Source organism: Terrapene carolina, unplaced genomic scaffold (genome assembly GCF_002925995.2).
Source record: "Terrapene carolina triunguis isolate 2854851 unplaced genomic scaffold, T_m_triunguis-2.0 Scaffold131, whole genome shotgun sequence".
Classification (NCBI taxonomy): domain Eukaryota; kingdom Metazoa; phylum Chordata; order Testudines; family Emydidae; genus Terrapene; species Terrapene triunguis.
In genome coordinates, this window is record NW_020664482.1 from 37,404,794 (window position 1) to 37,419,190 (window position 14,397).

Genomic DNA, 14,397 nt, shown 5'->3' on the forward strand with positions numbered 1-14,397 from the left:
CAACCACTTTCCAGCAGTAGCATCTGGTTCCCTAGCAACCTCCTCATCTGTGTGGGCATCTGTGGAGCTGACGTCGGGCCTGTCATGGGGGAACAGAACCAGTTTCTTCAATCCCTCTTCTCTCGTGCCCTAATTAGAAGGCTCCTTTCACTCATCGACCCCGTTAAATGCTCTTGTGCCTCCCATTTCCTTCTTTACTTTTCCGCCTCCGCTCCCAGACTCAATGCTTTGGATCAGACCTCTCAGCCGGCCCATACGGTGTGGGCATCCAGCACCTGGCCCCGATTTTAAAGCTGCATTGCCATTGCAAAGGCCAGACACCATGTGATGTTGGCCCCCTAGGGAGCCAAGCTCAACTGATCCTGAGGCACAGCAGCTGGTGCTGGAGGAACTGATCGTGTGCAGCCAGGACTCTTTCCAGGCTTTCCTGCACCAGGAAAAGGAGCCCAGCTTCCTCTTGGAGCCCAAGATCCAAGGCATCCTCCAGCTAACCGTGCCATCCATGGGGCCAAGGAAGGAGCAGCCTGGCAATTGTTCAGTGCCCTACTGGACTGCTCCCCTCACTCACCTACCTTCCCATGCAGGAGCTGGACTGGCTGGGCGTCTCCAGCAGCTTGTACCACGGGCTCACCTGGGTAGAGGTGTATTTCCAGCCCAGCTTCAGGAAGTCCATCCAGAGCTGCAAGGAGGCCAGGCAGAGGGAGATCCACTCCAACAGGGAGGTGAGTCCCCTCCTGTCCACATCCCTAGGAGACCAAGGGGCTGCTGCACTGAGGCACGCACCCTGCTTTTCTATAGGCTGCAAACTGGATCATGGAAGCTGGTGTTGCAATAACACTGCCTGTGCACCCCACTGGCTCTGGTCACCTAACTCCACAGTTTAGAGCTTAATCCTCACATTACTATTCATTTATTATTTTATTGCACGATTTTAAAAATACCCCTAATGTCTTTGCTCTTGCAAACCTGTGACATCCATCAGTGAAGGTAGACAGCTACATCTGAGTGTTTGTCTCTAAAGTGACGAGAGCTTGCATAGTTTTCACTTCAAGTATGCTTTGAGTACTCATTGTTTAGTTTAATTAAAAGTTCCAGGCTATTTGCATGCTTGTACACAAAGCTATATTTCATAAAACAGTGTGTTCAAGAAAAAATGTGACGTCCCTCATTTCAAGGTGTCTTGTCACTCATTATATTGGGGTGCACTGCAGAGTCCAGGGGTTGGGTGGTGGCACAAGAAAGGGGGAACTACATGCAGCAGTACTATTTGTACTTCCCTGCCTGGTTCTGCCCTCCAAAACATTATCCAAGACCAACATGAAAGGTCCCAGAGCTGCGGTACACTAATGAGCAACAGCAGGGTAATAGCAGTGATACTCATGAACTAGAGCTTTACAATATTAACTGCTCAGTCTTCACAGAGGGCTCGAACCAACCAAATAAAACCTAACCAAGCACCAGAGGTGAAAGTAAGCCGGTACGGTACAGTACGACGTACCGGCAAGAGCCAGTACGCCGTGCCAGACTGGACTGGGTTCCGCGGTGGTGATTTAAAGGGCCCGGTGCTCTGGCCGCTGCGGGGAGCCCCGGGCCCTTTAAATGCCCACCCGGAGCTCCGGCACCCGGGCTCAGGCGGGGATTTAAGGGCCCGGAGCTCCGCTGCGGCCGGAGCCCCGGGCCCTTTAATTCGCCCCTGAGCTCCCAGCCGCCTCTGCAGCTGGTAGCTCTGGGGTGATTTAAAGGCCCTGGGGCTCCCAGCCACAGCCCCAGGGCCTTTAAATCTTGAAAGGTCCTGCCTCTTCCGATTGAGGCCCTGCCTCTTCTGGTTGAGGCCACACCCCCGCTCAGGACTCCGGCGTACCGGTAAGTCCTTTAAGTTACTTTCACCCCTGCCAAGCACCCTTGCCCCACCCCTTCTCCGATGCCCCACCCCGCTCACTCCATCCCCCCCTCCCTCCTTCACTTGCTCTCCCCCACCCTCACTCACTCACTAATTTTCACCGGGCTGGGGAGGGTCCCTTTTCGACTGGGTGTTCCGGTTGAAAACCGGACACCTGGCAGCCCAAAGCCTCTTATCAGGAAGGACTCAAGAGTGGAGCAGGGAGGTTAAGACCACTGATTTTGGGTGCCCCCTCGAGATGCCTTAAAAGCAGAATCACATCTAAAATGGGGAACCTCCAGATGTGATTTTTACCAGACTGACTTTCTGACTGTGGTGGCACTTACAAGAATCCGATGGCAATGAAAAAATGGATACCTGTCAACTGGAATTATATTATCTGGGCTAGCACTAAGTATTTAGATGCCAAAGGCATGCTGGCTAGGCCAGCAGCACAACCCACAGCATTCCAGGGCAACTGGAATTAGCCTGAAACAGTAAACTATGAAAAGAAGGCAGAGAAAGCAGTACAGTGAGGGCACAGACAGCGGAGGTGACAGTAGTGGCAGAACATCAAGCCGGCAGGGAAGTCCTGCACCTTATTTTACAGTCCAGTTCAGTCAGAACATTTCAACCAGCTCCGTTTGGATCACTTAACTATCTAAGTACTGTACCTTATTTGGCAACACAATCAGGTACTTAGATAGCTAACTGATTTGAGAGTATTTGTCGGTGAAAAACTGTGCCAGCTCTTTGCACATAGCAAGGAGGCGGGAGCCAACTGTGTCAATCTGGCCTTAAGACTTTAAAAAGTGTCTCTCCGGTCAAAACCCTAACATTGGTGTAGCTGCATGAATATAAACAAAGTTAATGGCATTGAATAGATGTAACCAGGGGCAGAATCTGGCCCCTCTCTATTCCAGTAGGGGCTAGGGGTAGCAGAGAGAACATATCTTACCTCTATGGAATTAGGTAAACTTTGTATCACCCGATAGTTTAATTCAATTTTACTAATGCAGCAACGTTCATCAAAGATCACAGAATGCTGAATAATCAAGAAACATATAAAGCCAGACAAGCAGATGTACTCAGATTTAAGGCCTATATACACAAATGGCAGGGGTCAGGGCTAATTCTCCTCGTTCACACCAGCATCAATCCAGAGCCATTCCATTGGAATTACTCCAGATTTACACCAGCAAAATATAGCCCCTTGGATTAGATACAAATCTCGGATGGATTCATCTGCACAGCAGGAGGTCCAAGGGAACTCAGTGTGTGCTCTGTGGTGTGGCAGCATACAAAGAGAAAACCTAGCTGCCCACAGAAGTGAATTTAATTTGGGGAACATTCGATTGGTTCTAGGAGAAGGAAAGGAGAGAATGGGCGGCATGATAGCTTGAAATTGGATCTATCAGCGCCTTCAGTACAATTCCAGCCAAAGGATCAAAGGTAAATAGTAAACTCCTCAAATCAATGCCTCGTGAAGGGGGGAGTCAGCCAGGAGAGCTCACATGGGAGCACACAGGATCATATTTTTTCAAGCTACCTAACGAATGAGGCAGCTACATTCTGTATGAACAAAGGATGATGCAGGAAAGCCTGCAGCAGCCCAGACAGAACAGCAGTGTAATAGTCTAAATATGAGTGGATGAGGAATTCAGCAGACATTCGCTCTAACCAAGGGCACATTGGGCAAAATTCATGCAAATGGAAGCAAGCTTGATTGCCCACTATACTTACAGTACATTCTGTTAAGACCCAGAGCATAAGTGCTACACAACTCAGGGGAGTAGTAATGGGATATGCAGCCTTTCACCTCTAGGCTTATGGCTTAAATCCAGCCCAGGTTGGTAGCAAGTATTTATTATCTGATGGCTACTTGATGGCCTGTGTAAATTAACATGTTTGTTCTCGGGCCAGATCCCAGGGGAAACATTACAAAAAGCTCTTACTATAACTGGCGTCTCAATTGGCCTTCTCAGCAAAAAGGCTAAGGACTGAATGGGCTATAGAGTCTGAATGTCCCTTCAGACCCTTGAAAGGACCCAGTTAGGAAGGAGGCACGGTGGGAAGCCTGCACTGCCTGGTCTGTGGATCCTCAAGCCTCCCATCATCATGGCTGTCAATCCGTGACCTAATACAAGCCATACATTCACAATGGAAAAAACATGTGAAGCCACAGAACATTATCCAGAGTTCCAGACGTATGCCCCAGCCTCAGACCACGTACAAATAATGGGGGGCAAATGGATCACATGCAAAATCTGTAATTATCGAACCAGGAAAGGGGCAGAGTTAGAAAAGATTTGATGAAATCTGTCCTGTGAAAACCTATTAGCCCCTCCTTGGTCCCATCATATGAGAATTAGGGGCCACTCAATGAAATTAAAGGCCAGTAAATGGATAACTAATAAAAGAATGTGGGCAAAATCCTGGCCCTACTGAAGTCAATGGCAAAACTCCCATTGACTTCAGCGGGGCCAAGATTTCACCCCGTATTATTAAATGCAACTTATAGCCAACCTGTAAAACTCACTGCTGCAAGAGTAACATCAAGATAGACAGTTTTATGACCACTTAACCTACATAACAACAAACGGGGGGAGGGATAGCTCAGTGGTTTGAGCATTGGCCTGCTAAACCCAGGGTTGTGAGTTGAATCCTTGAGGGGGCCACTTAGGGATCTGGGGCAAAATCTGTACTTGGTCCTGCTAGTGAAGGCAGGGGGCTGGACTCGATGACCTTTCAAGGTCCCTTCCAGTTCTAGGAGATAGGATATCTCCAAAAATGATAGAAGGGTGATCAAATCTCAGGAGAGAAGCAGAACTGGTCACTTGAGGGCCCCAAAATAATTTCCACCCTAGGGACAGCATTGGGCAATTGGCTAAATGTACTGCAGAAGCAGAGATTGTAGGCTCTTTGGGCACCGACTATCTCTTATGATGTGTTTGTACAGCACCTAACACAATGGCACCCTGATCACTGTTGGGCACTATGAAAATACAACTATAAATAATGTAATAGAGGAAGGTGGCTGTTGGTGAGCTCTGCTTCCTGTGAAGGAACAGATACTGGCTACAGTGGAAATAAGACACTGTACTATGAAGGACTGTGAATTTAAAGATGGTGAAAAGAAAATGAATGCAGTGCAAGCCAGACTGAAATGTCGATAAACGGCTGCTGCATATCCAGAGCGGTATGGCTCAAAACACAGCTTTGAAAAATAGAGGCCAAAAAAATGTCATTCTTACTTGAGCATTAGAGCCGAATATCCTCAACAGAGATTGACCACAGAGCACTCGATGGTCATACCGGTGGGTCAAAGGCAGAGGGCGAAAAGAAGCAGAGCCACAGCTGTGAGCCTGAGGAATATTAGAAGTGTTGGCCAGAAATTTTCCATTAAAGGAAACCAACTATGCATACTCCTCAAACAGGAGAACCCTCCAACCAAAAATCACACCATATAAGAGTGCTTAATATTTTCTACGGCAGATACTGAGCTATATAGTTAACACAAGCCCCAAACACACAGCAAAATATGCTAACAGCACTGAAACTGCATGCACCACAACTCGAGCAAATATAGAGATAGAGAGACAGTAAAGGACTAACAGCAATGAAAACGCAGTCAGTGATATTTGTGTAGGTGCAACAGCAATGTCAGGACAGAGAAGTACCGCAGTGCAGTTCAGTGCACAATTGTGTGTTTGGATTTCAGGATCACATATTGGATGCCTGCCTGGATTTACAAACTGTGTGAACTGTTACAAGCACAAGCAAAGAACAGACGGCCCCAGGGTTTACAAGTCAGCAACGCTATAGATGACTTAAGAGGAAACCATACTACTCACTGCAGATCCACCTGCTGGCCAAGGTTATCCTAGGTCATGAAGGAAGCACTGTACCCTACCCATCCTCCCTGCATAAAGGATGCCTTTTCCGTCTTCAGACTCTCCAATGGAAAAATTATAGGGGTGTTCAGCAGGCAGGGATCTGGGAGATCTGCACTGACAGTGGAGAAACCTGGAGAGCATCTGGGCTTTGTCCAGTGATTCAGAGAAACAATCCAGGGCAACTGCTCTGGTATTATCCACATGACAGTTAGGACAAGGAGGTTAGTGAATGTTGCATATCAGCTAGAGCAGCAGCCATTACATCACTGGAAATGTGTCATTGGCATCTAAATGTAACACTAACCAAGCCACTTATTGTATATTCCCCCTCGCTCCCCAAGAACCCCTTTTATTCTAGCAGACTGGAGGGTGTGCCACAGACCACACAGTCACAACAAGAGGAAGTGACTATACTGTTGTCAGCAGAAACTGGACAGCTTCAGAATGTTCCCTTGATACTAAATGGAGATGGTTCTGAGTCACCTAATTCACACCCAGATATTGATGCCAAAATCCAGGAGGGATCATTTCTGGGATTTTGTAGCATTGGGAAGCAGCTGCAAAATGTAGGGAGGCAGATCCTCTGCTGGTGTAAACGGTCATAGCTCTGCTCTAGCCAATGGAAACAATTGACACCAGTGGAGGATTTGCCCCAGCTGCAGTTCTGGGTTCAGATTCCAGCCCCATCTCACCAAAGTTTGGGGGATGTCCAAATTTGGGAATTCAGCTTGGGTTCATCTCTGTGTAAGCAGTTCCACTCCCCACCTCAGCACCCCTGGCATCAGGGCATGGCATTGCAGGGGTCTATGCCTCTGGTGCCCCCCACCCATGCTGATCACCTCTTGGCCCTGCAATGGCCTGTTCCTGTCCACGATTTAGCCCTTCAGCTATGTCACACCTAGTCCAAACCCCCTTTCGGGGAGCAAAAGTTCACACAAACAAAAGGTTCTTTTACCCCATTTGAGCTCCTCTTCAGCTTACCCTCCAGGCTCAGCTCCCAGCCTCTTCTGAGCCACTTTTACATCTCTCTCTGGCTCTGGGATAGTCCTGATGCTCAGGCTCCTTCCCTGGAACCCCCCTCAGCACCTCAGACCCTACTGCAAGGCCTGCCACAGGCACCCAACATGCTCCCTAGGGCTCCTCCTGCAAAATTGGAACTTCTCAGCCCCTTTACGAGGCAGGGGGTTTCAGGCTGTCACCTGATCCCAATCAGTCCAGCCTCCTCTCGGGAAGATGCAGCTAACTATGCCACAGGTGGGGCTGATTGAACTGGGCTGACTAGCCCCAGGCCTCCTGGCCCTAAAAGGTGCAGGCCACCATGTTACTCTGCCATTAAAGTGTCACTGTCTCTCTGGATTTAACAGTCAGCGTGGTGTGCCCCCATGATGTTATGATTCAAACACTGTCCACCTGGATCCAAAAACCCTCAATGCCAATTGCAGCTCCAGCATGTTTGTCTCACCTTCTCCCCCCCCCCTTCACTATTTCTGCAATTACAGATGTGTGAAAACCACAGCGCACGGTATGTACACATATTAGAAACCCAACTCTGTACCCTCCCTCTGTGTGTGTGGATCGTTCTCACCCATCAAACTGAGTTTCACACTTTACTGAACCCCATCTGTTACAGACCCGATGTTCCCAAACGATAGCACGGGCTGCCTATTGGTGTGCTTGGGCAGCGCATTCCGAGAGACGGGAGTGTCAGGGGAAACCGATTTGTCACAAAACATTACCTACAAGAGAGGGGAGAAAGGGTTAGAAAAATGCTCAACAGTGGCTGTAATTATAGCCTCTTCGAATGATTACATGATGTCAGACACAGAGCAGGGGGAAAGAGCTGGCATAGCTTAGGATGACTGAACCGGAGGTGGATCTTGTTCCAAGCCAATGATGAATTGTCTGTTAGGATTTATTTTGGCAACCCTGAATGTAGCATCTCTGAGAGATGCCAGATGGACAGCACCAGAGACAGAATTCCTCCAGTTATCACAGAACCAGGACAGCTCAGGTATTGGCAATGGATGGTGCCAGGGCTGGCTGGGCCTTGCAGGCAGAACAGGTGTTCTAGGGCAGCACAGTCTTTAGGCCTTATTTGTGTGGGTATGTGCATGCTGGCAGGGGCAGTCACCTGCCAGTGTCCAAGGGCAACAGGACCCCTAGAGTTGGTGGATGTTACATGCTTCCATGCAGCTCCCTGCAAAATATGCCTCAAACCTAACCTAAAGGATGGATGGGAGGTCTGCAGAGGCTCAAAACCCATTTAATTCTTGGCCTCGCTCTTTCTGAAGTAGAGGATTATACAGCGCAGCAAGGAAAAGGTTAAGTTGGTGCCCCCCATTTATCAATTCTATCTTCAAGCCAAAATGTGAGACATGGAATTTAAAGTTGCACATCACTTCTAACAGAGTCAGAAGTTTCAGGGGCAATATCTCCCTCCTATGGCACAAGCCAATCCCTCTCCTCCTTCAACAGACCCATCAATGGTGATACCACAGACTTTAATCCCACTGGCGTTCAACCTGCATCAGTGGTATGCAGCAGTCTGTCAGGAAGGAGAAGACATGAACCTTCCAGAGCACCCCAGTCAGTGGACTATTGGAGGTGTTTAACCAAGGACAGACATCTGTCTCCTGGTGCAGAGAGGGTTTTCCTGCATGTATGGATCACACCATCCTTAAGCCAATACATCATTCAGTTCCAGACAGGATGCTAGCAACAATGTCCTGAAGATGAGGACACTGAATGGGGATGTAGCTCCAGTGGTACTGACAGCATCTAAATATTCATGTCCCATCTCTCTTGGGATTCTGCAGCCGTTGATATTGGCTACCTACCTGATCAATCACAAACATCTCAGCCTCTATAGATTTCCAACACGAGGTTAAGAAGAAAGCTGGGCCACAAGATTCATCATTTCCTAGGTTGAGTCAGGTGGGGATTACTAATTCAGTGTTTTATTAACCATAATGGATAGCTGTGGTTTGTAAAATAAGTCATAATCCTGTTTAAAGATTCATTCCTGAATTGTACTGCGTTACTGCTAATGCTGCAAACTTTACTCTCCGGGGGGCAGACCAAGTTCTTTCCTATATGCAACCGGGGCACAAAATCAAAGAGCTTGACTCTGACAGAAGCTCCATTTTTAAGATCTGGAGAAAGTATGACAGGTCATCTGTAGGGCCCTTTCATCCATCCATCCATCCACACTGTGACCTCCCTGACTCTCCCTTCACCTCAGCTCAATCCATCAAACCTGCTATCCCAAATGAATCACATTTACCCTGCCTGCCATGCCAGCTCCATCTGGGGATCTTTAAAGGGGCACACCACTCAGGAGGGTAGATCCTCAACAGGTGTAAACTGTCATCACTCAATGGGAATCAAGGGAGGTATGACAATGTACACCAGCAGCAGATCTGCCCCATCTACTGCTGTTTAGAGGTCATCTGTAATTTAAGGTTTTAAACAGCAACAGCTGTATCTGTTCCCTGGCTCCACACTGTTACTGACTGGCTGATCCTGCTGGGCTTGTTTTCCCACTGGAGAGAGCACAGATAATGGACCCCTGTTCTGCGCCATGGAATTTCACACTTTTCTGGGCAGCTGGGGCATTTGCTGTAGCTACAGTATTGCAGGTTTTCCACAGTGGAGAAGCTGGAAAAGGCCTCCAGAGAGAGACTGGATCATATGTGACATGAGAGATGCCTTTCAAGCAAGACCTGCTCCAGACTGTTATGTGTTCCAGAGCAGCAAAGCATGCCCCATCGAGTTTGTCACCAGCTTTCCTAATGACAGGACATGCCACAGCCATTACTCCAGCTAAAAGCTTCTGAGCAGTGAACTGCAAAGATCAGATACAGTGTATGAGCTTCAGAAACAGCAACAGTGGGGAAGACAATGATATGATGCGCAGAGCTGAGTATGAGAACCAAGGCTGCAATGGAAGGCCTGGGTTCCTGTTTGCAGACCCTGACTGAAGACTGAAGACTGAAGGTGCAGCCAGGATTATCGGAGACAGACCTGGAAAAGCCTTGAATCAGTGAAATTCTAGCCTCAGGGCCATCTGAACTGATTGCAAACATGGGATCCCCTAAGCCGGGGAGAAGATACGTGAGTCAGAAGCATCTAGGGCTGTGATCTAGGAGATCTCAAGGTACATCAGAGTAGATCAGGTTGCAAACAAGAACTCAGGGGTTGGGGTGGGAAGTTAAAAATCATCTATTACAGAGACTGTGCCAAAAGCCATTCCATAGCAATACTACACTATACCGTACTCTGTCTGGACTGGAGAGAATCTCTGAATTAGAATCCTCCTCGCGCCATGAAATATCACTTAAGGCATGAACAAAGCTCCTCTGTCCTTGTCTATCCTGGGTCTCTTTGCATGTCCTCTATGGGTATGTCTACACTGCAGCTGGAAGGTCTGAGTCCAAGCGTGTGTTGACAGTCTCAAGCAGAGCTAGCACACTAAAAACAGCCGTGTTGACGTTGTTGCACCGGTGGTAGCTTGGGCTAGCCGCTTGAGTCAAAGGCCACCTGGTCCCCTGCGACCAAGCTCGAGATGGTTAGCCTGAGCAGCCATCTGTGCTGCAATGTCCACACTGTTATTTTTTGCGCACTATCTCAGCTTGAGCCAGTGCAAGTCTGTCTACCCGCGCAGGGCAGATATACCCCAAGTTGCTAAGTCCCTCTCTGTGTACTGTTTGACAGAGGGATTCTTCCATTCGGCCTCTTACATGTTCATCCAGCTGCCCAATGGCCTGCCTGCCCCTGGCAGACACTCTGGCTTCATTCTGAACACACATCCCATATATTTCCATCTTCTTTTCTGGACAAGGCTGTGTTTTCGCAACTTCTATTTCCATTCTAGAACAGTGGTTCTCAGCCTTTTCCACACCATGTTATAACAGCAAACATTACCCCACCCGCCTCCCATCATAATTGTAAGGTCCTTAAGGCAGGGACTGTCTTTGTGTTATGCACTTGTTCAGCACTTAACACAGATGGGCCTTGGGCCACATTTGGGGCCGCTGGATGCTACCACAATACAAGTAATAATAACAAGTTTAAAACAAAGTTTACCTCCCACTTTAACTTTCCCTGTGGACAGAATACTAAGGCTATGTTCCAGACTAGGCCACTGGGGAGGCTGTTTGATGCGCTATATGAAAAGTGGAGGATGGGACTCAGTAGTTCCATTTCCTAGTAGGGATTTAAAAAAACCGAGCCTATCATCACAATTTGCACAATTAGAAGTCTCATCAGCAGGGGGGACAAAAATCGGCCTGTGCCGTGAAGCCCAAACTCCCCTCTCACCCCTAGAGGCAGGGTTGAGGCCCGTTGGCGGGAAGCCCATTTCCACTGCCCATTCTACATGTATTCAGTCTCCAGTGCTGTGAAATGAGTGCTATCCCGACCCCTCCTCCCCACCGGCCAGTCCATATTTAACCTCATGGGGCTGCGAGTCTGGGGGGTTTCTGATGTGCTGGGAAGATGCAAACTACATTAGCCATAACCCTGATCCTGGCAGAGGGGTTAATGCTTTCCTTCTGAAGCCATCCAGTGTAAAGCCTATTCAACCTGGAGGTGTGATTAGAGATCACATTTCAGGCACTGACTAATGGAAATGAAGCTAGTTGAAATTCCACATGCCTCCACAAACAAACAAAGGCTTTAGCGGGCTTCAATCTTAATCTCTAGGCCATTGCCAGGCAGCTTGGAATTTAGGCCCAGGGCTCCCCTTTGTAGAGCACCTGCCTTAGCTAATGGATTGTGCACTAGTATCAGAGAAGGGAAGCACTCCCTGAGTCTCTGTCAGCCCACCCTTTCACCTCAGGCCAGCACAAAGCAAACCCTGGCTAAAAGCCCCTGCTTTATCTAAATGGGTTCTGGCCATGCCGCTGCTCAGCCTGCTGTAAACAACAAAATAAAATGAAATCAATAATAAATAGGTATCTTGCAATGCACACATGCCACTGGGGCTTTCTTTAGTGCCTGCTGTTTCCTCCCCTGGGAGCAGTGCTCACACAGGCCTCTTTGAACTTTGTTTTCTTTTGAGTCTATGGTTCTGGCTGCATCACTGCTTTCTTTGACTAACCCCTATCTAAGACCAGCAGCACATCTTCATTGTCTCCCCACCACTCTTTCTACTTCCAGACGCAGATACTCATAGAAAACCCCACTCACTCGCGTTCAGAAAAGCTATATCCTGCCACTAAAAATATAAAATAAAGCATGGCCATCAACAGTAACCTATTCCATTTAAGTGACCTGGCAATTACCATTAGTACACGAGTGCTTGAGTGATTTATGGGATACCAGAGACCAGAGCCAGAATGGACAGCACTAACAGAGTATTTATAGCAAACAATTTATTGGGCAAATTTAGCCCCTTTTTCACTTAATTAATTATGTGCAAACATGCTTGGATTTTTACAGGTGTGTTCATTATTTGAATTTATTCAATGAATGGTTTACTGGAATACCTTTCAGATTCTGGATTGTTTGCAAACTATTCAAGTACTGTATTTGCAAATAAATATTAGCAACATGTGATTTGATCACTCAAGCAACATGGTACCGTTTCTGTGCCTTGATTGGATAATTCTTAAACCCATAAATTACCTTCAATGGCCCCTGAACACTTCCAGCTTGAATATTTATGAATCTATATCCAGACAGGTTTTCACGACACTCCCTCTTTCTATCAGCATTCCTATAAACAAAACTTCAGTTGTGAAAATATTTCCTGGGAGTACATAAAAGGGATTTCAGCTGGAGCCCATGTGCTCCCTGGTGCTCACAAGTGGAGTCAGGGTGGACTGGAGTTATGTGGGGGTCTGTGCACATCTATCAGCATGACAAGGGACATTTGTTCAAATTAGCCAAGGATACATGGGGCTACGAGGGCCCCAGCAACTAAAATGCAGTGTGTAAATTTTAGCACAGCAGCTCAATAGTATTAGAGCTCATTATGGAAATCACTGATTTCACAAAGACTTTGGAGAAAGCTTAAAGGAAAACTCCCACACATTCCTACCAAATATTGCATAGATTAGGAGGATGTGCACACAGGAGTTCACCAGCCAGCAGCTCCCTGCAAGACTAGGGCCCTGAGATATGTCTCCCTTCCCTGCTTCTTCTTCCTTCTTTGCCAGAGGAAGCCAATGGTAAATTTAAAAAGGTCTTGGCTGACATGATAAGACAGGAGAAGTATGCTGAGACATATGATGTTAGTGGGAGTTACGTATCTGAAGGGAGAGAAGAATATTGGTGTTAACATCAACACTGTGGATCTGAGAAGAAAACTCTGCCTTCAATGTTTAGCAGGGTTTAAAATTCTTTGGTCATCTGATCTAATATTCCAGCAACAATCCCAGCAACTTCTGCGCACTAATATTCCAGACTCATTGTAAGAGATTTCTTTTATTTCAAAAATATTCCACAAGCCCAATTCATTTCAGGATTTACATGGAGACAGGCAGGCAGGCAGGCAAGACCATTACAGGCTATAAAAAAAATGCACATACTTCCTGATTGCCCTGCACTCTTCGACAAACCATCTGCTTCTCTTGTACTTTCCTTTGTTTATCCTACTGTGCTTAGCTGAAATTAAAATTGACAAAACCAATTTCTACAGATCAAGTATGAAAGATAATGAAGGTGGCTGCTGTATATGCTTTGCCATAGAAACCTAGGGCTACTCCTGAGTTCTCATCTTGTTACTTGTATGGTAGCGCTGAAGTCTGTGGAAGTAAAGCACCCAGTTGCAGTGGGGATTCCCCTGCTAAAGCCCAGAAAAAACAAAGATGGATCTAACCCCCAGAGAGCCATCTCGCAAACACTATGTTGGGAAGGAGATTTGTTGTATTTATGGTGAGGTTTTTTTTCATATGCAAATAGAAATGCAAAATAGTCTGCTTAATTAGAAAAACATGTTTGGCTAGAATCTGAATAATTTTCCATTAAAGGAAAGAAAAAAAAATTTCCACCGCCTTCTCCACCTGCAGAGCTGTCTCAGCCCAGGAACCACAGTGTCCTTTTCATGACTTGGCCGTACCACCATCCATGCCTTCACCCTTCCAGGGGGAGGGGGAGTTAAGAATCTCCTAGTTCTATAGTTCAGCCACTTCCCCAGTGGCGAGTGGGGGGGACCCAGGCCCTCCCTCTACTCTGGGTCCCGACCCAGGGACCCTGTAGGTAGCAACCTCCTGCTGCATCTCTTTAACGCCGCTCCAAGCTGCTTCTATTCCCTGGGCCACTTTCCTGGGACCCCAGCACCTTCTTTGCCCTCTTCTCAAGGCCTCCAGCCCAAAAGTCCTAGCAGCCAGTTAGGGGCTCCCTCTTACTCCCCAGTCCCTGTCAACAACTGCTCTGTCCAAGGTACTACCTTCCTGCAACTCGCTAGGAACACAGTCCTCTCTCCTTGGGTTCCCTGCAGCCACTGACTGTCTCTGGCCCTGCAGCTTCTTTTATGTAAGCCCACTTGACCCCAATTGGCTGCTCCGTGCAGCCACTCTCTGATTGGCTGCTCCCTGCACGACCACCACAGATTGCTTTCAACCCCTTCCTTTCCAGTGTTTGATAAACACCCCATCAGACCACCCAATCCAGAATTCC

At 47.5% G+C, this 14,397-nt stretch overlaps 1 protein-coding gene across 1 annotated transcript in view; it reads left to right on the plus strand.

Moving 5' to 3' along the window:
• The first annotated feature begins 578 nt into the window (after positions 1–578).
• TNMD (tenomodulin) overlaps positions 579–14,397 on the plus strand; it is a 73,487-nt gene continuing 59,668 nt past the window's right edge. Inside the window, exon 1 of the mRNA XM_024216208.1 lies at positions 579–722. Within this exon, the coding sequence (XP_024071976.1) occupies positions 579–722 (144 nt within the window). The remainder of the gene's footprint in view (positions 723–14,397) is intronic.